At 37.4% G+C, this 24,675-nt stretch overlaps 1 protein-coding gene across 5 annotated transcripts in view; it reads left to right on the top strand.

The window, feature by feature from the left end:
- Positions 1 to 24,675, top strand: part of IPO11 (importin 11) — a 231,220-nt gene that overhangs the window by 38,561 nt on the left and 167,984 nt on the right. For all 5 annotated transcript variants that reach the window (XM_038010419.2, XM_073014741.1, XM_007973675.3 and 2 more), the window contains 4 exons: positions 573 to 645; positions 2,709 to 2,912; positions 18,404 to 18,536; positions 21,536 to 21,594. In XM_038010419.2, coding sequence (XP_037866347.1) covers positions 573 to 645; positions 2,709 to 2,912; positions 18,404 to 18,536; positions 21,536 to 21,594 — 469 coding nt within the window. The remainder of the gene's footprint in view (positions 1 to 572; positions 646 to 2,708; positions 2,913 to 18,403; positions 18,537 to 21,535; positions 21,595 to 24,675) is intronic.

Below are 24,675 nucleotides of genomic sequence, written 5' to 3'. Positions count from 1 at the left end.
GTTTAAAATGAAAGGTTTAAGCTAGTTGATTTCTCATAAGTCGCCCGTCCCAAATATTCTCTGATTCTGAATCTCTTGCCCCATAGAATAATCTCACACAGATTTTATGAAAGAAGCTGATGAAATGGCAATATTTACTTGTATAGATTTTTTTTAGCCATCTTATTTTTTTTTGTAGGCTACTATTTTTACATCAATAAAAGTGAACATCAAATATATTAATTACCTGGATTTATCTTATTTACTCTTGCTTACTGTGTGGTGCTTCCCATTTATTCAATCGTGAAGGAATTTTATGCTTCCGACTTATCTGATGTGCCATTGTACGAGTAATAGAAATAATCTTGTTCATTTCCCAGAACCAATCAGGGACAGTTGTTTAGAAGACTTTTTATTGTTAAAGTTCATAGTAGTGCTGATGTACAAGTAATGGAAATAATCCTTTTTATTTACAAAAACCAATCAGAGACACATGTTTGAAAGACTTTTTATTATTAAAATTTACAGTAGTGCTTACCTACATTTTTTATTGGGTGGTATTCTTTTGCATAATCAGTATTTTTTTTTTACAGTGCTCTGTCAGAGGAGGAGAAAACTACTCTGCGTGCAGGGCTCATCACCAACTTCAATGAACCAATAAACCAGGTTAGTGAGAAAAATGAATGCTAATTTTTCTTTTAATTTCTTCTGCTTTTCCAAACTAATTTTATATTCTGGCATTAAAATGAAAAATAAATAAAAATATCACTATTACACTATTTTCATTTGTGATGTTTTTACTTTTTTTTACATTTTGAGATCTATTTGTAGTTTTGAGTAGTTTTGATTAGATTTGGTTATTAATTATTTAAAGCCCAGAAGTCATTTTAAGGTATATTTGTATACTTTCCGGCTTTCTCATTTTATGAGCCTGTGTTTAAAGCAAATCTCTCTATATAGTCATGTGATGCCTACTGCTGTTTTGGGCAACAGTGGACTGCATATATAATCGTGGTCCCATAGGATTATGATGGAACTGAAAAGTTCTTCTCACCTATTGACATCATAGCTGTCCTAATACTGTAGTGCAATGTATTACTCATTAATTGGTGGTGATGTTGGTGTAAACAAACCTATTGCGCTGCTGCTAGTCTTACAAAAGTATAGCACATACGATTATTATACATTCTGTGATATTCACACAACCACAGAATTACCTAATGACACATTTTGCAGAATATATCTCTGTTGTTAAGTGATACATGGCTATATTTGTAGTCTTACAGCACAAGAATTAATTTTAATGATTGTAATTTTTAGATTATCTTCCCCCCCCCCTATTTTTTTATTTTTTTAGACAGAGTCTCGCTCTGTTGCCCAGGCTGGAGTGCAGTGGCGCAATCTCAGGTCACTGCAAGCTCCACCTCCTGGGTTCACGCCTTTGTCCTGCCTGAGCCTCCGGAGTAGCTGGGACTACAGGCGCTTACCACCATGCCTGGCTAATTTTTTGTATTTTTAGTGGAGATGGGGTTTCATCGTGTTAGCCAGGATGGTCTCGATCTGACCTCGTGCTCCGTCTGCCTCGACCACCCAAAGTGCTGGGAATATAGGCGTGAACCACGGTGCCTGGCCAGCCTCCACCACTTTTTTTAAAAAAAACTACAGAATGGCTTTAGGTTTTTTTCTATTGGTTGCATCCATCACATTTTCAATTCCTACTATTCTGTGGCAGCTAGATAGTAAATTATGTACAGTTTTATCTTTTTTTTATGTATTGAGGTTTTTCTTCTAAGAATAAAATAAGTTTTGCTTATAGGTACAATAATTCTTAAGTTTTTTCGAGATAATACTTGGTTATGCTTGCTTTTTTAAATTGAGCTACTAAAGCACAATTGTATTTGGCAATATTTCCAATACAATTTTATTTTGACCTGTTTAAATGATCTCAGTTCTTTGCTCTTTCTTTACAAAGGAGCTAAAGGATAATGGAGAACAACAGAGTTACCTTTAATGGGGCAGGAGGTGATTAGGGAGGGGTTTGTGTTACTGAGCGATGAACAACTGCCTAATTGTTCTTTCAGCTAGCATTTGGGAAACAATGGTGTGTAGAAATATCATTATTTAAATGCCTAATATTTGATGTTTCTTTCTACTTTTAGGTCAGGATTCTTAAACTTTGTGGTCACAGGATCTCATTATACTGCTAAAATGGAAGACCTAAAGGAGTTATATCTGTTGATATTTACTGTGTTATAAATTAAAACTGAGAAACTTAAAAATATTAGTGTAAAAAATTATATCATACTTGTCAACATAGCAGTTTTGGAAATGAGCAATAGTAGCTGTTTCCCAAACAATAAAAATTTACTGAGAAAGGTGGCATTGGCATGCATTTTTAGGGTCTGGCTATTTAAAGGAAGACATCTAGGTTTTCATATCTGCTTCTTCATTTACTCTGTTGTGATACATGGTAGACGTTATATGAAGAAAACTTTGTTTCACACTGACAGGTAATTGGATAAAGGAGGACCTCATAGGTCCCAGAAAGTGTCCTAGCTCTACCAGGGGTCCGTGGGCCACACTTTGAGAACCACTGTTTAAGCAATCATTCAGTGAAATTGTGTTCATTTTTGTCAAATGTATAATTAACAAGGTGATTTTTCACCGAGAATGCATTCCTTATCTATTGCCTTGATTCCATTTGTTTATTTCTCATTTTTTCCTTTTAGATTGCAACTCAGATTGCAGTGCTGATTGCAAAAGTTGCTAGATTGGATTGTCCCAGACAGTGGCCTGAACTAATTCCCACTCTTATAGAGTCTGTTAAAGTCCAGGATGATCTTCGACAGCACAGAGCATTACTTACCTTCTATCATGTTACCAAGACACTGGCATCTAAACGACTTGCTGCTGATAGAAAACTGTTTTATGATGTAAGTGATTTCACATAGTTAAATTTGATTATGAAAATTGTGCGGCCGGGTGTGGTGGCTCACGCCTGTAATCCCAGCACTTTGGGAGGCCAAGGCGGGTGGATCACGAGGTCAGGAGTTCAAGATCAGCCTGGCCAACATGGTGAAACCCTGTCTCTACTAAAAACTACAAAGATTAGCCAGGTGTGGTGGCACGCGCCTGTGGTTCTGGCTACTCGGGAGGCTGAGGCAGAAGGATCGCTTGAACCCGGGAGGTGGAGGTTGCAATGAGCTGCGACTGTGTCACTGCACTCCAGCCTGGGCGACAGGGCAAGACTTCTCATTTCACTCATTTCTCGTATCACTGCTGGGCAGTGATATGAATAAAAAGATCACTTAGTTGCCAGTGAGGAGGATTGGTTGTTGGATACAGTCTTAAGGTAAGGAGATCAGTTTGAGGTAAAGGAAGTACTTCAGATGAGATGATACATCTCTTAAATGAAGCTGTGGTAAAGAGAACAATTAGGTGGGCATAGAGTTGACATTTAGGAATAGAATTGTTACGTCTGGGTAATTGAAGGATGTAGGGCAGATATAGGAAGGAGTTTGACATAAGTATGGGGTGACAGCCATTTATCAGGTTTTTTGCACCTTTTGTTTTTGGTTTTGGGTTCGTATGTGTGTGTGTTTTGAGACAGGGTTTTGTTCTGTTTTTGGTTTTGTGTGTGTGTGTGTGTTTTGAGACAGGGTTTTGTTCTGTCACCCAGGGTGTAGCACAGTGGCATGATCATGGCTCACTACAGGCTTGACCTCCTTGGCTCAAACCATCCTCCTACCTCAGCCTCACGAGTAGCTAGGACTACAGGTACATGCCAGATGGTATTTTTATTTTTTGTAGAGATGAAGTCTCACTGTGTTACCCATGCTTTGAAATATTTTTAACAGTGTTCTTTGTTACCTTTTGTAATTGTAGAGAAATTAAAGGTATATAATTTTAAGTCTTATATGGTCACATGATAGGGCTCAAGAAACTATTTCAGGTGGGTTCTGAATCATGCTGCCCTCCAGAAAAGAAGACGGTGACATAGTGTTTTGTAGAAAGATTTTTCTTTTGTCTTTCTTTTTCTCCTCTAAATTTACTTTAAATATTGCTCGTGCTTTTCCCTAAATTAGCAGGCGTTTCCTTGGGAGCTTCCAGAGTTCCTTTTACTTCTGAATTTAGCATGTGGTCTTAAGCAGCTTTTCCCAGACCTCCTTCTGACTTCTGCGCTGGTCTCTATTTCACCGTCCATGATTAGAGATGCTTCATTCTTAAAAAAGGAGATAGCCTAGTCCTATTATGTGGAAAGGAATCAATGAAGAGTATGCAGCATGTAGAAGGGAAGGGATCTAATGGAAGGAGCCAAGTAAAGAGAGAGTTCTAGAAGAAAATACTTGTCCTAGTCTTTTTATGTTGCCTTTATTCCTTCACAAAAAATTGGCCAACTTTTTGTTCCTGAGGACTCTTATTTTGTCTTGGACTCACAGTGTAGAGCCTCTTCTTTGAGAATGGACTAGGGAAGAGGGTGGGAAGAGCAGTGTATAACCTTGGGCTGTCTTCCATGCCAAAAACATTCGTTTTCAGTCTGTTACACACAGACTGAGAGGTTTCTGAACCACACCTTTGGAATCCTCACTTTGAGGATACAGCTTGGCGACTTGCATTTTTAACAAGCTCCCCATAGGATTTTTATATACACCAAAGTTTACGTCAGACCACATTGTGTCCTTTTCATTTTTAACTCATTGGGTTTAATTAAATAGCCAGTCTTATGTTCATCCGAGGATATTGTGTGTAAGAGAAATTGGTTTTGATAGTTTAAGGTTGCTTTTCAAATCCTTTTCACTTTTGCTTGATTTCTAACAAGAACTAAGTAAATGGACAGTTTACTTAACTCAAGTCTTTCTATGAAATTGTTTTTCCTTTTCCTCTGTTCTATCCTCACCTCAAACCCTGCACTTCTAAAACTTACTTTTTTGTTGGGGAGAGTCTCAAAATCAATTGTCTAGAAGATTCTTGGTTACAGTTACCTGTTATTAAAGGCTACCAGTCTACAGAAGTTTTAATTCCTATTTCAACTTTATCAATTTTACTCTCCTAATATGTTGCCTTACAGGTACAGTTTATATTTAGTTGAGGCAATTTCCACAGATTGTAATTGTAGAGATAACCAGGGCCTTAAGCTGGATAGCTTGTGTGAGTTAGCTTCTTGCTTGTTTTTTTTTTTTTTTTTTTTTTTTTTTTTTTTTTTTTTTGTAGTATGAGGCTAGTTCTTCTCCATATAGAAAGAAGTATATGCTTAATTAGCATCTTGTAGTTGCTTTCAGTATAGTAGTTATCACATTGTACTGAATTGTAATTGTTGACTTATTTTTCTCAGATTCACTACATTGTAGCTTTTATTCCTGTCATCCTACTGCATGGTCTGAAAGAGTACACATAATGATTGATGCTCAATAACTGTTAAGTGAATGAACAATAGAATAGGAGACTTCTTAGATGCCTACTGGATTTCGGAGTGATATAGTGCAAAACTTCAAAAAGCAGGGTTTTTGAGAGATTAGTCAAAGCTAAAAATACCTGGAAAAAATTCAGATTAGCACTTTTTATTTTGGAATGGAGCAGCTGAACCTGGAGATAGGGACTATAGTAGGGACTTGTTTAACGCAGTTGAGGTACAAGATGTGTAGTTAATTGAAGGTAGCATATATGGGAAGACATTACTATAAAAAGCAATTTTGCTAGTTAATATAGCTGTGCCTGTTATTTTGGTAATCCGAAGCATGGAACATCTTCCTTTTAATAATAAAGGAAGATGCCAAGATGGTCCTCAAGCACCAAATTAGTTTCCTGCATAAAAAAATGTAAGGGTCAGGCTCATGCCTGTAATCCCAGCACTTTGGGAGGCTGTGGCGGGCACATCACCTGAGGTTGGGAGTTCGAGACCAGCCTGGGCAACATGGTGAAACCCCGTCTCTACTAAAAATAAAAAAAACTTAGCCGGGCATGGTGGTGCACGCCTGTAATCCCAGCTACTCAGGAGGCTGAGGCAGGAGAATCACTTGAACCCAGGTGGTGGAAGCTGCAGTGAGCTGAGATTGCACCACTACACTCCAGCCTAGACGACAGAGAGAGACTGTCTCAAAAGGAAAAAAAAAATAGTAAGCTCATGGTTGAGCTGGTTGCAATAGCAAAGTGTAGTGCACAGGATACACTTAAAATGGCTACCTGCGGCTCAGTGTGTCTCAACAATTGTTATACCCTTTCCTCCTCTTTGTTAAAATAAGCTCTTTTGAGGGGTGACAAATTACAAAATCAGCAGTTGAGAGCAAATTGTTTTGCAGTAACAAAATTGAGCTTGATTTGACACAAAAAGGAATCCTTTTTTTTTTTTGAGAGAGACGGTCTCTGTCTTGGCTCACTACAACCTTTGCCTCCTAGCTTCAAGCAGTTCTTGTTCCTTAGCCTCCTGAGTAGCTAGGATTACAGACATACACCACCATGTCTAGCTAATTTTTGTATTTTTAGTAGATACAGGGTTTTGTCATGTTGCCCAGGTTGGCCTCAAACTCCTAGCCTCAAGCGATCCATCTGTCTCAGCCTCCCAAAGTGCTGGGATTATAGGCATGAGCCACTGTGCCCGGCCAGGAATTCGTTTTCTGTTTTTTTGAGACAGTGTCTCGCTCTGTTGCCCAGACTGGAGTGCAGTGGCACGATCTTGGCTCACTGCAACCTCCACCTCCCAGGTTCAGCCCCACTAGTAGCTGGGTTTACAGGTGCATGCCACCATGCCCAGCTAATTTTTGTATTTTTAGTAGAGATGGGGTTTTGCCATGTTGGCCAGGTCTCCAACTCCTGACCTCAGATGATCCACCCGCCTCCGCCTCCCAAAATACTGGGATTACAGGCATGAGCCACTATGCCTGGCCAGGAATTCATTTTCTATAAAACAGTATGCCTTTACGTATAAACCTAAATATAGTAAAATGGACATTAACCACAGTTAAAATCTAAAGTCTCTAAAAATAAGGAAATTTAAGGTACAGGTAGCAATTGTAATTAAGTTTTGGGTATGTTAATAATGTCCCCAAATCACGATGTGTAACCCACAAAAGTATATGCTGCATAGCGAGTGGCACAAACATAGGTGTCTACAACCTTGACCTGCTAGGCTCAAGCAATCCTCCCACCTCAGCCTCTGAATTAGCTGGGACCACAGGTGCATATGACCATGCTCGGCCTGGATATTAGGGGTTAATCTTAAGTTTTTACTTCTGTCTGACAGTCACTCAACAGTTATTGAATGCCTACTGTGTACAAGAGATATGTACAATATTGTGGGAGACAGAAGACAGAATTAGTAGTCTCTTGACAGTTCATGTGGAAGAACACAACCCCCCATTTAGTAAGCTATTAAAATCTCACATGGGGCCAGGTGCAGTGGCTCACGCCTGTAATCCTGGTACTTTAGGAGGCTGAGGCGGGCGGATCACGAGGTCAGGAGTTCAAGACTAGCCTGGCCAACATGGTGAAACCCCGTCTGTACTAAAAATACAAAAATTAGCCAGGTGCCTGTAATTCCAGCTACTCGGGAGCCTGAGGCAGGAGAATCGCTTCAACCTAGGAGGTGGAGGTTGCAGTGAGCCGAGATCACGCCACTGCACTCTAACCTGGGCAACACAGCAAGACTCTGTCTCAGGAAAAAAAAAATCTGCGTGGAAGAAAACAAAACTATATTGCATTGTTGTTATGGTCATGTCTAAAACTTAGCCGAATTTTAAAAGCTGAAAGGTTTATGATGAATAATGTTCTCATTAGGCTGGGTATGGTGACCAATCCCAGCACTTTGGAAAGCTGAGGTGGGAGGATCCTTGGGGCCAGGAGTTTGAGACCAGTCTAGGCAACATAGTGAGATCCTACCCCTAAAAAAAATAAAAAATTAGGCATGGTGGTGTATGTACGTCATCCTGGTTGCTTGGGAGGCTGAGGCGGGAGGATTACTTAAGCCTAGGAGTTTGAGGCTGTAGTGAGATATGATTGTGCTAGCCTGTAAGACAGAGTTGGACCACGTGTCTAAAACATAATAATAATAGTGTTCCTGCTCAACAACACATGAAGTATTTGGATGATAAGGGTAAAAGAATGCTGTGTGGCAAGGCGAAGTCAAGTTACAATACTTCAGAAGGTCATCATGATGAATTATTATATTTTCTAAACAAAGGAGAACTGCATAGCTGCTTTGAGATGGGTTGGTTAGTGTAAGACAGATCACTCACTCTCATAGCAGAGACTTGCAGACTTACTCCTTGTAAACTTAAGACTTCATGATGTGGTTCTTAGGGGAAATTTCCAAATAATTGAAATTATGAATGCTAAATTTGAGAATGCCAAGGCACCACTTACATGATGTGTAGCTCCAGCCTTTAAGATATTTACAGTGCAGTAAAATTTATTTAAAAGATAAATGCCTTTGTGAGCAAGTCATCAAATAGGTTTAATAGATCTTATTTTCACTTTTGTTTTGTTGATTTTAATTGTACATTAAATGCCATGTTGATTCTGTTTCTTATCTCTTGCTCCGTGTAATTTTATAGTGGCTTTGTTTTCCCCCTGAGGATTGAGTCTTGCTCTTTTGCCCAGGTTGGAGTGCAGTGGTGCGATCTCAGCTCACTGCAACTTCTGCCTCCCATGTTTAAATGATTATCCTGCCTCAGCCTCCTGAGTAGCTGGGATTACAGGCGCATACCACTATGCCTGGCTAATTTTTGTACTTTTAGTAGAGACAGGGTTTTGCCATGTTGGCCAGGCTGGTCTCAAACTTCTGACCTCAAATGATCTGCCCACCTTGACCTTCTGAAGTGTTGAGATTATAGGTGTGAGCCACTGCGCCCGGCCTATATTGGCTTTTTAAGTACATTATTTAAAAAGTGACTCTCTTAAAGGGTCATTTGTGCTGTGAACCTGTGTGGGGATTTGAGCCTGTGCATGTGTGTGTCTCAGCTTATATTAATACCAAGGTTAAAAAGAACTTTTTGGTGGAAAATTACTTTAGTGGAGGAGAGACTCAAGGTGACAGACTTGGTTCAAAAGAACAGAGCTGTGCACTGAACGGAAAAGATTTTGAATATAGCGTGGTGTGTATTCTTCCTGTGTTGATTCATAAAGCCTCTTGTCTGAGCCCTAGTTAAGGGCCTGGAATAAGAATGAAAATTCCAAAACTATCCCCCAAATATCTGTAAGTTGCTTTTGAAACAGTACTGATTTATACCTTACCCATCCATCTATTTATCTGACAAATATTTGGATTCTTACTGTATGCAATCACTTTATGGGATGCCTGAGATACAGCTGTGGAAAGATAGGCGCCCACCCAGGAAGGAGAGTAGTTTTACTTTTTTTTGTTCCTCCTGCTTACTGAGTTGATATTTTGGATACATGAGAACAGTGTGTAGGCATTAAGTGGCTGAAGAGAGGCTTAAGGCTGTTGCCAGGATAAGAGACTTAGGGAACTGAAAGATGGGCCACAGCGTCCCTCCTGGGCCTGAGCTATATTACTGGAAGGTTTGAAAACAAAATGAAAATTAGATTTTACTTTAAAAAGCATGTAAGTAACAAATACTATAGGTCTTTAGGAATGTCCTTCATTGACAGTGAATAAATAAATATTAGTTGCTGGGTGCGGTGACTCACGCCTGTAATCCCAGCACTTTGGGAGGCCAAGGCAGGCGGATCACAAGGTCAGGAGTTCGAGACCAGCCTGGCCAACATGGTGAAACCCCCTCTCTACTAAAAGTACAAAAAATAGCTGGATGTGGTGATGGGTGCCTGTAATCCCAGCTACTTGGGAGGTTGAGGCAGAAGAATTGTTTGAACCTGGGAAGCGGAGGTTGCAGTGAGCCGAGATTGTGCTATTCGTCTCAATAAATAAATCCGTCTAAATAAATAAATAAATAAATAAATAAATAATAATTGAGAGACATCGGCAGTTTGGCTGGAAATTGTTTTTGAGATAAATCTTGTACCTACCAAAGCTTCTGGCTTGATACATTTTGGTAATTTAATGTATGTTTATGTCATAGTTAAGTGGAAGCAAATTTATACTTAAGCCTCTTTTTTTTTTTTGAGGCTGAGTCTTGCTCTGTTGCCCAGGCTGGAATGCAGTGGTGCAATCTCGGCTCACTGCAACCTCTGCCTCTCGGGTTCAGGCAATTCTTCTGCCTCAGCCTCCCAAGTAGCTGGGACTACTAGGCGCGTACCACCATGCCCAGCTGATTTTTGTATTTTTAGTAGAGACCGGGTTTTCGCCATATTAGCCAGGCTGGTCACGAACTCCTGACCTTGTGATCCGCCGTCCTCGGCCTCCCAAAGTGCTGGGATTACAGGCGTGAACCACTGTGCCTGGCCTACTTAAGCCTTATTAACAAAAAAAAACAAAAAAAACAATTATTAACAAAAAAAACAAAAAAAACAATTATTACTAAAATAACCTTTTTAGTTATTAAGAATACAGGTGTTTTTAAAATTGAAAATAAATTTATTTTATTTATTTTTATGTTATTAAAATTGAAAATACATTTATTTATTTATAAAATTTATTTATAAATTTTATTTATAAAAATAATTTATTTATAAAAATTTATTTATAAAAATAATTTTAATAACATGGAAAAGTAAAAATATTAACTGCCATATAACTATTACCTAGTCAACATTTTCCTGTTTTTGCTTTCTTACTTTTTTTGAGCTGTTTTAAAGGAATTTAAATATTTCATTTTTTTAACTAAATTCTTCAATATTTATCTGTGAAAAGATAGATTTATTTTTTAAGTATTTAACTTTTATCATCCTGAGGAAGTAAAAAGTGATTTAATATCATTTAATACTTTTATCCGGTTGTCTAGATTGTTCTCAAACACATTTTTACAAGTGGCTTGAGCCAGAAAAATGAATGAGGTGCATTTGACATGTCTTTTACAAATCTTTTAATTTTGAATAGTATTGATTTCCTCCCTCTTCCCCTTAAAAAATGCCACTGACTTGTTAAAAAAAAAACTAGATCAGTTGTCTTGTAGGATGTCCCACCTTCTACATTTATTGATTATATACGTTGCTGATTAGGTTCAGGCTAAGCAGAGTTTGGCATCTGTAGCTCATGGGTAATATTTTTTATCCCAGTATTAGTGATGAATTATTTAATACATGAACTTTGATGTAAAACTTTTTTGCTGCTAACATTTCTTAAGGGAAAATTATGAAGACAATTCGGAGGCTAAAAAAGTTTAAGAATATTTGAAATGCTGAAATACTTAGTGTGTAATGGTTAGCTTTTGATACTTTGGAGTCAAGGCTTTGGGCTTCTCAGTTACAGCCACTAAGCAGTCAGTAGGTGGCACTGTTTCTTCTGGTTTAGAAATAGAAAATGTTAAGTATTTCATGAACTAGTACCTAACATGTTTTATTAAATAGTTTATTTGCATATGTCTCACTGAATATTCCTTTCCCCCTCCACAGTTTGTAGAATCGCATGTAGAAAAAAATATTTTTATTTCTCCTACTTGTTTGCTTTATTACTTACTCTTTTCTAGCTGAGCCTTCTGTAAGCATGTATCAGTTGGTGTTTTCTGGAGCAGATAGGAGGTTATACAGGGCTTGTGAATATATTAGTTGGCAATGGTTACTTCCTGTGGTTTCTTCTTTATTCCTGATGTTTCTTCTTTCTTTATCTCTCCCTGCTTTTACTGAAGGTAAAGGGCTGAAAAGTGTTAAAGGAAAACTTGTTTCAAACACTTGTAAAGGATGATAAAGCAGACTTTATGAAGATGGTGCTACTGTAGTGGGGTTTTGCGGTAGGGGAGAGAAATTGTGCTCAACTCTGAATACAAGGAAAAGTGGGAATTTATTGCCAAGGAGCAGGGGTGGAAAGGTTGGGCGATTGCAGGGGGGTTGTGGGGGTTGAGAGGATGGAAAATTACTAAAAAGAATCATCAGGGATGAGAGGGGGTTCTTGGCCAAACTGACCTAATAGGATTTTTGCTGAAAGCAACCTGATTAGATATTGATAATATCAGATGTCAAGGATAGGGGATTTTGGCTAAACCAACATAGCAAGATTTCTTGCTAAAATTGGGTGACACAAAGAACAGATGTTTTGAAAGTCCAGAAGTAGAAGCCTAGTTAGGACAAAGGTTCAGAAAAGCCTAACTGAAGTTTGGTCAAGGGGAGGCTCTTTGTCGACAGATAGTGCTATAGCTTCTTCATTCCAGCCGTTTGTGTATAGACCTTTCGTAGGCTACCTAGAAAGTCTTGAATTGGAACTTTAAGAGATGCCTAATGTCCTTAACTATTAGGTTTTTGTTTTTAAATTTCCATACTATTGTTTTTTGTTTTTTTTTAAAAATTTCTGTCTCAAATACTACATGCCTTCATTTAGCAATACCTGCTGTGTGCCAGGCATCTTATGTGCTTTTCATATCTATAGTCCTTAAAGTACAGGTTAAGTACTTCTTATCTGCAATGCTTGGGAACAGAAATGTTTCAGATTTTTTTCAGATTTTGTAATATTTGCATTATACTTACGTTGAACATCTCAAATGTGAAAATCTGAAAATTGAAATACTTCAGTGATCATTTCCCTTGAGCATCGTGCTGACACTCAAAGTTAAGGATTTTGAAGCAAATGCTTCAGGTTTTCAGATTTGAGATGTTTTAGCCTGTAGTTCTCTCATATTAAGTATTACTTTCTAGGGACAGAAAGAGGGAAGAATTAATAGATCAAGATCTAACTTTGCCACTAATATCTATAAATCTTACTTATTTTTGTGAGAAGTAGGAATGAAAATTTCAACATTGAAAGTTGCTTGGGGTGAAATAGAGTGGAATCTTTGACTACCTGAATTACTGAACTTTCTAACACATATTTTTAGAGTCAAATGATAAATAGAAAAGGAGATGATTTTATGGAACAGAATAGAATTTTATTTTAATGACTTTGATTCCACCATGATTAAATGCTTTCTTTTATTCAATCTTGTGACAGTAAGAACCTTTAGTATAGTATTCAGAGATGTTCTTTGGTATTTTTTGTTCTTTGTTTTGTAGGTGAGTGGGGAAGATTTTATGTGTAATACGTCTACTGTGATTTGCATTGTGTGTATGCAAGTGGTAGAATTCTGCAAAGAGATATTCTTCTGGTAACAGAAGTAATGCCTGAAAAAACTAAAACAGTTTTGCTCCTTTGCTACCATTATTAAAAAATACTGTTTTTATTTTTTACAGACAGGGTTTTGTCTCCCAAGCTAGAGTTCAATGGTACACTCAGCTCACTGCAACCTTGAACTCCTGGGCTCAAGCAATCCCCCTGTCTCAGCCTCCTGAGTAGCTGGGATTACAGGCATGAGCCACTGTGCCCGGCCAATACAAAATACTTTTAAAAAATCTGACACAATTTCAAAATATGCTGGTTATGTAGGGTGGCAAATTCTCCTTTAATGTTTTCCTTCTTGAGTCTGTGCCATGTTTTATTTGGCTGACTTTTTATTTTATTTTATTTTTTCAAGCTTAATCTTACTTTTAATTGAGGAACTAGGGAATAATTACTGTCACCATCTTTTTTTTTTTTTCAGCGAGTCTGGCATGTAGTGGTAGTGGAGGGTATTGAGAATTAAATAAAAGGTCTATGGCTGTTATGACTAGTGAATGGGACTAGTTCTAATTTACACACGTATGTTACTTATATGTATATGAATATATGTGTATATACAAGAAAAACATTCAATTTATTTTTAGAGACAGTGCCTCACTTTTGTCCTGACTGGAGTGCTGTGGTGTGATCATGGCTCACTGCAGCCCCGAACTCCTGGGTTCAAATGATCCTCCCACCTCAGCCTTGCAAGTAGCTGAGATTACAGTCATGCACCACCATGTCCAGCTAATTTGTTAAGAAACATTTTGTAGAAACAGGGTCTCACTTTGTTGCCTAGGTGGTTCTTCAACTCCTGACCTCAAGTAATCCTTTTGCCTTAGCCTCCCAAAGTGCTGGGATTACAGTTGTCAGATACCATGCCCAGGGTGTACTTTATATTTTGATATCAAAAGGTTTAAACAGGGCCAAGCATGGTGGCTTATGCCTGTAATCCCAATACTTTGGGAGGCTGAGGCAGGAGGATCGTTTGATCCCAGGAATTTGAGACCAGGCGGGGCAATATAGTGAGACCCCATCTCTACAAAAAATAAAAATAAATATCTAAATTAACCTGGTGTGGTGCACCCCTGTAGTCCCAGCTACTTGGGAGGCTGAGGTGAGGGGATTGCTTGAGCCCAGGAGATTGAGGCTGCAGCGAGCCGTGCTCACACCACTGCATTCTAGCCTGGGCAACAGAGTGAGACTCTTTGTCTCAAAAAAAAAAAAGTTTAAACAGAACTTAATTATACCAAAAACGCTTATCTCTTTTATACAATGCAGTTAATTGTTAGTTATTGTATTATGAGACATTAGAGCATAGAAGATAATAATGCAGGTTTTGAGCACCTTCCTTGAATTCAAATCCTGTCTCTTCCTCTTACTGTGTTCTTTATTCTTGGGCAAATTACTTTTCTATGCCTCACTTAATTTTCTTATTGTAAAAGGAGAGTAAATAATATCTACTTTTAGATTGTGATGATTAAATAAGTTAACACAAGCCTGGGCGCGGTGGCTCAAGCCTGTAATCCCAGCACTTTGGGAGGCCGAGACAGGCGGATCACAAGGTCAGGCGATCGAGACCATCCTGGCTAACACGGTGAAACCCCGTCTCTACTAAAAAATACAAAAAACTAGCCGGGCGTGGTGGCGGGCGCCTGTAGTCCCAGCTACTCGGGAGGCTGAGGCAGGAGAATGGCGTGAACCGGAAAGGCGGAGCTTGCAGTGAGCTGAGATTGTGCCACTGCACTCCAGCCTGGGCGACAGAGCAAGACTCCGTCTCAAAAAAAAAAAAAAAAAAAAAAAATTAACACAGGTAAAGTGCTGAGAGTACTGCCTAGTGCATAGTAAGGTTTAATAAATGTCTTATTCTGTAAATGCTGTAAATGTTATTTACCATTTATGTCATCATTATCTACATAAATACTTGTATACTGATAAACTGATATCCTGAACATACCTTTTATTTGTGTATGTGGTTTTATTTATTTATTTATTTATTTATTTATTTATTTTATGATGGAGTCTCTGTTTGTGATGGAGTCTCTGTTACACAGACTGGAGAGCAGTAGTGTGATCTCAGCTCACTGCAGCCTCCAACTCCTGGGTTCAAGCATTTCTCCTGCCTCAGCTTCCTGAGTAGCTGGGATTACAGGCAGGTGTCACCATGCCCAGCTAATTTTTGTATTTGTAATAGAGATGGGGTTTCGCTATGCTGGCCAGGCTAGTCTCGAACTCCTGACCTCAGGTGATCCACCAGCCTTGGCTCCCCAAAGTACTGGAATTTCAGGCGTGAGCCACCGCACCTGGCCTATATGGGTTTTTTTTTTTTGAAATGGAGTCTTGCCCTGTTGCCAGGCTGGAGTGCAGTGGCGATATCTCTGCTCACTGCAACTTCTGCCTTCCGGATTCTCCTACCTCAGCCTCCTGAGTAGCTGGGACGACAGGTGTGCACCACTACGCCCAACTAATTTTTGTATTGTTAATAGAGACGGGTTTCACCCTGTTGGCCAGGATGGTCTCAATCTTTTGACCTCGTAATCCACCTGCCTTGGTCTCCTAAAGTGCTGGGATTACAGGTATGAGCCACCGTGCCCAGCTGGTTATTTTTTGCTGTTTTTTTTGAGACAGGGTCTCAAAGATTTGTCACCCAGATTGGAGTGCAGTGGTGCGGTCTCGGCTCACTGCAGCCTCCCTTCCTGGACTCAAGGCATCCTGGTACCCTCCCACTGCAGCCCCTCAAGTAGCTGGAAGTACAGGTGCACCCTACCACGCCAGGTTAATTTTTTTGTATTTTTTGTAGAGACCGTGTTTCGCCGTGTTGCACAGGCTGGTCTTCTGACACCAAGTGATCACCTGCCTCAGCCTCCCAAAGCACTGAGATTACAGGCGTGAGCCGTCGCGCCTGCTCTGAGCATACCTTTTAAATGAGTTCAAGTGACTTCAGATAATACGGACACAAAAAATTTCAATATAAAGTCCTTTTAAACAATTTTAATATAATCTATACACAGAAGTTAATGTTAACAGGTAGTTTTAAGGAGATGCAAAGAAAGGCTATAAAATTATTCAAAATGTCATTTTGTAGTAAGCAAGATATCGATTTAAAGCATAATAGTTTTTTGGTCTTACTTGAAATTTGGGTATGGCACCCTTTGAGTTTTTGTTTTATTTGTTACAAAAAGACACAGTACAAAACAGATCTACAAATTATAGCCAAGGCTATAGATTTCATTTTTGGGGAGTTGAAATATTTGCTACAGTAAGAAATTTTACATTAGTTTAAAACTTAATTTTAGGTGTTTTGTAGAATTCTTACCCTTTCTGCCTCTAAATCCTTCTGTTTGTATTCTTTCACTTTCTTCTGGCTGACAAAATATTTTAATGATGTATGTGTTGGGAAAGTTTAGGATGTTGTATATTACACAGTAAGTATAATAAAATTTAGGATGATAGATGTTTTTTCAATTCTGGATATATATTTCAGTTTTTTATTTTCTGAAAGGACTTACTAAAAAAAATACGAATTCATTTTATGGTTTACTGAAGTTATAAGTAAAGCATGCAAGTTTGTTGAAGTAAAGCTTTTTTCCCACTTTTTAAATATTATTTCCCTTCTATCAGAGTGAATGTTTGCTTCTCTGCTACATTATTACTTCATGGGAAAATGTCACTTTCAAGCTCTTTTTATGATACAGCGGTTTGTGTTGTAACACTATTGAGAGAATGATCACTAAAGTATTTTGGCTATGATGAAACATTAGGATTCAGCAGTTTGATTTTAGTCTTTGGAATACTGCATACATACTTGAGAATATAATAAAGTAGCTTACTAAGTAGTCATTGTACCTGTTGTGAAGTATACACACAAGACGAGGAAGGGCTAAGGCATCCCTGACTGATTTAGTTTGTAAAGATACAGCGAACCACTTTTAGATTCAGGCAGTTCATTGTTTAATTTGGATAGAGAAGGGAAGCACGTACAGGTGCAAGCTTCCTGTGGGCCTTGTCTCATACACCAGAAAGAATGACACAGAAACAATAGGAGATGGATGACTCTAATGTGACTTGTGGGATGCCTAATTGCTGAGAAGCCAATTCTAGACTGTATAGCTCGGTAGTTTTATATTCTGCAGTATATTTTAAGGGGAGTAGGACAGAAAGCCTTATACCTCTTCAGAACCTGAGAGGTGATGAGAAACTGTCTCATGATAGCCTAAAGGAGGAGATAAAGAGGCGAGTAGTAGATGGTCTTGTAAGTTTCTTATAAGCCTTCTATCCTCTTGTGTTCTGGGAGGATCACAGGATGTTTTGCCAAGACTCAGATTAGCTGAGGTTCCAGCCTTTGCTAAGCTTGTGTGTTCTGTGTGGGTACATGCACAGTTGCCCCAGGGGATATTGGGAAGCTGTTTTAATGGCACAGACCATTAAAAATACTTAATTAAACTAACATAAATGGAATTCGATTTTTTCTTAAAAACATGATTTTAACAGGATTGCAGCTCTGGTTTCTGATGCCTGTTCTATAAATAGCATTTAATTAGTCAACAGGAGATGCTTATAACTTGAGTAAGAAAAAGTATTCCGAAGTATGCTGATGATAAATAGTCATAAATACCTTTATCTAATTTTAATTTAAAGTAAATAGCCATGTAGACTCAGCTGGATTGCTCTGAGAACTCCTGGAAAAAATTGAAGATATCACTGGAAGATGTTCCGCCTCAAAGTGTGGGGCAGAGATTAACTACATTCTTAATGTGAGGGTCAGGTTTTTAAATATCCGTACACTTTAGCAAAGCAGCGGAGAAACCATGTGGTTGGTATGTTCCTGGCAAAAGGAATTAAATGTGCAAAAGCCATATGGGTAGAACTGGCAGAACACGGAAGGCTTTCTCCTTTGTATATCTTCATATATTGATTTATCTGACATACTCAGTGACAGTCCATAAATCATTGTTTTAAACTGAGGTTGCAACCTATTAGTGGGGATAAAAAGAATACAAATAGAATATATAAGGCTGCAATGCAGGATTTGATGAGGTATTAATATTGTTTTAAGAAACTAGTCTTTTAGGGGTGTGTCTGTGTATGTTTAGCAGCCAGTGTAAGCTGTATGTGTTACTGTGCTTTGTGGCTAAAAAAGTATGAAACATTGCCACAAATACTCTTTGACTATTTCAGATCTCTCAGAAAATGTGTGCTTAGTTGTAAAACTAAAATATATTACTTTGTAGTTCTAATGTATTACTGAAATCTATAATACACTATGAATAAATGTGTTGCCTTTTTTTGCAGTTAGCTTCTGGAATTTATAATTTTGCCTGCTCTCTGTGGAATCACCACACAGACACATTCCTGCAACAAGTTTCTTCTGGCAATGAAGCTGTAATTCTGAGTTCACTAGAACGAACTCTGCTATCATTGAAAGGTACTATTAAACTTGATATGTTCATTTTTGAAATGAGGTACCTCAGAACAGGCACCAAATAGTTTCTGTGTATGGGTTTTCTGTTCCCAATTTCACTGGAAAAATAAGAGATTAATTTCTCCCTGAAAGATAAGGGCTTATTTATAGTTTTGTGACAGTAGCTCTTCTTCTACCCCTTCTAATTTTTGAAAGCACATATAGTAAGTTGAATTGGATAGTTAGATTCACATTATTCACATTATTGTGGCCTCATGGCTCTGAATATATTTTTTTCAAGTGCTTCTAGTTTTTGTTTCTACTTTATTTTTCTCATTCTGGACCCCTACACTTATCATTGTCATGCCAACTTTCCTAAAATTTTTTCTCCAGGCTGGAATGAGCACTGTCTTTCATCCCTCCTTTCCCTGGCAAGGCAAGGCTCCATCTTTCATCTTAGTGCCTCACGCTCACTTGGATTGCAGAAGGTGCTTGATGGGATGCCATCTTGACCTGCATCTTGGTATATGTTGCTGGCAGGCATTCCCTTAGCATAAATCTCCATCTCACTTTCCTTGAGCTGTTTATCTTGATGAATGTATTCGCAGGTTCCTTTTCTTCTGAAACATACTGATTTGTCTCATTCTCTTACTGTTCTAGTCCCTCCTCTCTTCTTTCTGTTCTGGTTGCTAGTTGCTAAGACTCTGTTCTTTCTTTCTTTTTTTTTTTTTTTTGGACAGACAGGGTCTTGCTCCCAGGTTGAAGTGCAGTGGCATAATCATAGCTCACTGCAACCTTGAACTCCTGGGCTCAAGTGATCCTCCCACTGCAGCTGCCTGAGTAACTGGGACTACAGGCACATGCCACTGCACCGGGCTCATTTTTATGTCTTCTGGTCTTGAACTTCTAGCTTCAAGTGATCCTCCTGCCTTGACCTCCCAAAGTGATGGGATTACAGGGATGAGCACTGTGCCTGACCTAGTTTGTTTTTCTTAGTTTGATCTCAGACAGCATCAGTTTCTCTCTTACTCTAACTCAGTTTGCATTCTTTTTAGTTTTACTTACAAGTTTTTTTATCATACTCATTCTGGTACCTTGGAATCCCATCAGTCTTGGCATTGCCTTAATGCATCACTTACTTTCACCAGACAATGGATGCACAAATCCCAAACTGTCAGCACATTTTGTGAAACCTGTGAAGAAATGTTTGAATGATTTTAAAGGACTGTTGAAAAATAAAATCCATTGTAGAAGTAGTTATAAAAGTGAGTGGAGATGGTTTTGTCAACATCCTTGAGGAAGAAATTACATACATTGGAGAGAAATACTTACTCAGAAAGAATTAGAGAAACTGATATAAGGCTGTGTATACAAAACTGAGTGTATAGTAGTATATTTAATGATTAAGAAATTTTCAAGATTTCTTTTGATTATAGGGTTTTCTTGCCTTACTGATTTCAAAGCCTAACTCCTGACGAAAAATATGTAGCTTTACTATATCTTTGCCTGCCTTAAGCTTTTTAATACCTCACCATCTAAAGGTCTTAGATTCACATTAACTTTTTAGAGACATCCTGCCCTGGAAAATTTTATTCTATAACTATATGTTTCTGTCCTGAAATGAAGAAATACTCCAGACTAGAATTTTTGTTTTGTGTAATCTCTATCTGAATTTAGACTTAGTGCATTTAGTGTCTTTTAGACATGGATGCATTCATTATTTCATTCGACAAATCTATAGGTGCTTGGTACTGGGGAGATAGACTTAATAAAATGATCCCACAAATATATTTAAAGTGACACCTGTGACAGAGGCCTTATAATATTATGATAACTGATAATATGATCAGAAAAAATTTCCCTGAGAAAGTGATCTTTGAGCCGTAATCTTAAAGGATCAGTGGAAGTTAACTAGGTGATGAAGGGAGAAGGAAAGGATCCTCTTAGGTATTATGGCTCAAGGTCTTATGGTGAGAAAGCATATCCAGAATAAGGGACTCAATTTGAATTCTGTTTTCTCCTTATGAAAACAAGGAAAAGTTACTGCATCGTTATGATGCAGCAACTTCTGAGTTGCATATAATCGATGATTTCAAACTGAAGGTCTTACAAACAGCTACATTCTAAACCTAATTTTAATACATTGCTTTCGACTTACAAACTGAAGGTCTAGTAGACAGCTACATTCTAAACCTAAATTTAATCCATTGCTTATAGACCTCATAAACACTATTTAAGGTATAATTTTTTAGTATTGTAATATCAGTACCTATTTACTGAACTTTTAATTTTGTCTCTTACACTGTCACCATCCTTATTGTTGCTAAATAATTGCTATATTTTACATATACCATGGAATCCATCAATAACCCTATGAAGTAGGATTTGTTAACCACATTTTACAGATGAGGAAACTGAGATCTAGAAATGTTGCCCAAAGTAGTATTACAGCTGTAGACAATGGAGCAAGGATTTAAATCTAGCTCTGCCTTCAAATCTATTATCCTGCTTATCTCTCTGTGTATATTAGTTTGTCAGTGTTACTCATGAAATGTCACAGTTGAGCAGTGTAGTTGATTCCAAATTTGGAAATAGGGTTTAATTTTTATATCCTTTTTAGGAGATAACTGTATTTCCATTAATATAACCTAAAACTGAATGAAGTTTTTTGGTTACCGTTGAGTCATAACTTAAAGTTTGTGAAACAGAAATAACTTTTCCAATTTCAGTTATTGCAGGTAAGAAGTACTAACAATTATATAAATTACACTAAATTTTGGAATCCAGTTTTAGAAACGTGAGTAGTAACAATAAGTCAGAAGAACACTGCATTTGTGAGTCAGAAGAACTAGACTTTAGTTCCATTTTTCCCACTAATTTCCCAGCCAGATGACCAGGAGTTAACTTTCTAACTCAGATTAACCTCCAAGCTTGATTACATTTTGTGATTCTGAATCTTTGTTGTGATTGTACTTTTCGTAGGATAAAATACGATTCAAGTAAAGCTTGCTTTTGCTTTTCAGTGCTGCGTAAGTTAACTGTTAATGGATTTGTGGAACCTCATAAGAATATGGAGGTGATGGTAAGTGATCAAAGAAATTTGCCATGACTTTGGGAAAGTGGTATTTTCCTGAATGTTTGGAAGAGTGCTCTTTTTATTTGGCATTCAATTAGAAGAGTTTTTATTAAGTGACCATCTAGTTTTTTACCATTCTGACTTTTAGACTTCTGGTCTGTTTTCACTACATCAAAGTGGCTGTTGTGTGAAGGAGAGGAAATAGGCCCAGGATATTTTTCAGGGATACCATGGTACATTGAGAGTGTTAATTTGAATTTAAATTAAAATGAACTCCTGTGAATTTGAATGCCAGTATAACATTACCAGGCACATTGTAGATAGTTATTTATATACTTAATATTTTCCTTTGTTTTTGTGTATTTAAAATAAATTTGTTTTTTTTCTGCCCAATCATAACATTAATATATGCTCTTTGCAATCAGTTAAAAAATATATGAGAGAAAAACCTTGTCAATAAATTGATCATAAGTTGTGATGTATATTCATTGTCTGTAGATCCATCTTCTTTTTTCTATGCAAAAATATAGTTACCTTTTTTTTTTTGAGACAGAATTTCGCTGTCACCTAGGCTGGAGTGCGGTAGTGCAATTTTGGGTCTCTGCAGCCTCTGCCTCCTGGGTTTAAGCAGTTCTCCTGCCTCAGCCTCCCAAGTCGCTGGGATTATAGGCATGCGCCACCATGCCCAGCTAATTTTTGTATTTTTAGTAGAGACAGGGTTTCACCATTTCTACCAGGCTGGTCTCGAACTCCTGGCCTCAAGTGATCCACCCTCTTTGGCCTCCCAAAGTGCTAGGATTACAGGCGTGGCTGTGCTTGGCCTAGTTGCATTTTTTTTTTTTTTAATAGATGAAGTGGCATTTTATTATACTTAGATCTGTGTTAGTATTCACAGTAAGTTTAGCTCAGGTAAAACATTGCTTTTTGTAAGCTGCTTTGGGGGTTGCTCAGGAGTTGAGGAAAAAACAAATCTAATTAGGTCTTTAAGTCTCCCCTACTAGATTTGACCAGAGCCATTAAAAAAAATTGATTTTTTTGTATATTGATGAGATTTGATTGAAGTAATTGTTCTATTGTTAAAAGAGTTTAAAACCAATTAATATACATCATCGTAATATGATGGTTATTTCATTTTATGAAAATTGACATACTTTTTATTTAAGTTAAAAATTTCAGAAAAAGAAACTAAAAAATCGCTTATAATCTTACTCTTCAGAGATACTGCTGAAGTTTATAAATATCCTTGAAGACATTTTATGCATATTATTCTGGATAGACTTTCTCACTCAATTTGATACAAATGGGATAATATTTACTTGTTGTTTCTTTACTTGCATTTTAAAAACAAACTAAACATATTATAGATATTTTTCCCTTGTCAGTTGTATTGTTACATGTTATTTTTAAAATGATTGTATGGTACATTCATATGATTAGTGTCAGTAGACTAATTTTTTACAAAAGATATTAATATAGGATTCTTATAATGTACTTACACAATTATCTGTTGATGGACATACAGGTTCTCAGTTTCTCATTTTTGATAAAAGCTATGGATTGAACATTTAGGTAACTGTTATGTGGTTTTGTAATCTCTTTAGGATAAATTCCTAGAATTGAAAATGTTGGGTTAAGCATATGCACCTCCACAGTATTGATACGTATTACCAAATTGCTGAAAGATATCAAGCCTCAATTTAAATCCAGATATACTTTAATTGCCATACTGCCAAAAAAGATTATCAAGAAACCAACTTGACAACTCCCTTTCAATTCCCTCGCTAGAATATATAAATTCCATGAAGGCAGGGGCTTTGTTTTATTCACTGTGACTCGGAGCTTGGAAGTCTTTTTTATATAGTAAATTCTCAATAGTTATTTGTTTAATGAATAAATCCTTTATGTTAGAAGCAATATGTCAAAAGCCTCAGGAATTATATGCAATATTACTCTCATTATATTAACTAGAATATTATGTTTATCTTTTTTTAAGTGAAAATGAATTGATTTGATTTATATTCCTATGAGGTGAAATAGTGGTTTACTTGGGCTATCATTGATATTTTGTGAGCTTTAGCTTTGCCTTAAGAGTCTTTGTTTGCATAAATCATGTCAACCTTTACTGTTATAAATGCCTTATTGTAGCAATTAAGGTGTATCAATCAATTAGAGAATAAAATCTTAACAAATTAAGGACAACGTTTCAAATAATATAAAAATCTTTTTTTTTTTTTTTTTTGAGACAGTCTCACTCTGTCGCCCAGGCTGGAGTGCAATGGCGTGATCTTGGCTCACTGCAACCTCTGCCTCCCAAGGTCAAGCGATTCTCCTGCCTCAGCCTCCTGAGTAGCTGGGATTACAGGCGCCTGTCACCATGCCCAGCTAAGTTTTTGTATTTTTAGTAGAGACAGGGTTTCTCCATGTTGGCGAGGCTGGCCTCGAACTCCTGACCCCAGGTGATCCACCCGCCTCGGCCTCCCAAAGTGCTGGGATTAAAGGCGTGAGCCACCGCACCTGGCCTAAAAATCTTAAAACAACAGAGAGCTTAAAAGATACTAAAGAAACGATACATGACAGTGGTGAGATTCTGGGCTCTGAAGGCAGGCACCTTGATATGATGGCTTTTAAAATTGGTGGCATTTATAATTTTCTACTTTCTTTGGAGAATAAGACTATTGGACCCTTTTATAAATTTAAGAGACATGGGATCTCTTAGTGATCTTATTCTTTTATATTGAAACCTTTTGCTGTTTCATTGTTCTGTTGTTACTTTTTCATTATAAATTATTGTCAACTATGCTTTAAAAAGACAGAAATCGTATGAAATGGAAGATGATAAAGTAGTGAAGGTGTCATCCTGAAGTTTTCTTCTTTTTTTAATTGTGTTGCCAATTAAATTAATTTAACACAATTAAATTGTATTAATTATATTGCATCCCGTTTCTGGAAAGTATAAAGGAAGACTGGAAACATTCATTTTACTCTGCTTTTAGCTTTTATTTAATATAGTTGAGAATTCAGAATTTTACATTTTCTACCTGAAATGACAGAGAGGGAAGGAAATTGACAGAGGAAAAGGTTTACTAG

This window comes from Chlorocebus sabaeus, chromosome 4 (genome assembly GCF_047675955.1).
Source record: "Chlorocebus sabaeus isolate Y175 chromosome 4, mChlSab1.0.hap1, whole genome shotgun sequence".
NCBI classification, from domain to species: Eukaryota; Metazoa; Chordata; class Mammalia; order Primates; family Cercopithecidae; genus Chlorocebus; species Chlorocebus sabaeus.
Note: the sequence above shows the minus strand (reverse complement) of the source record. Positions and strands in the feature narration are given on the sequence as shown.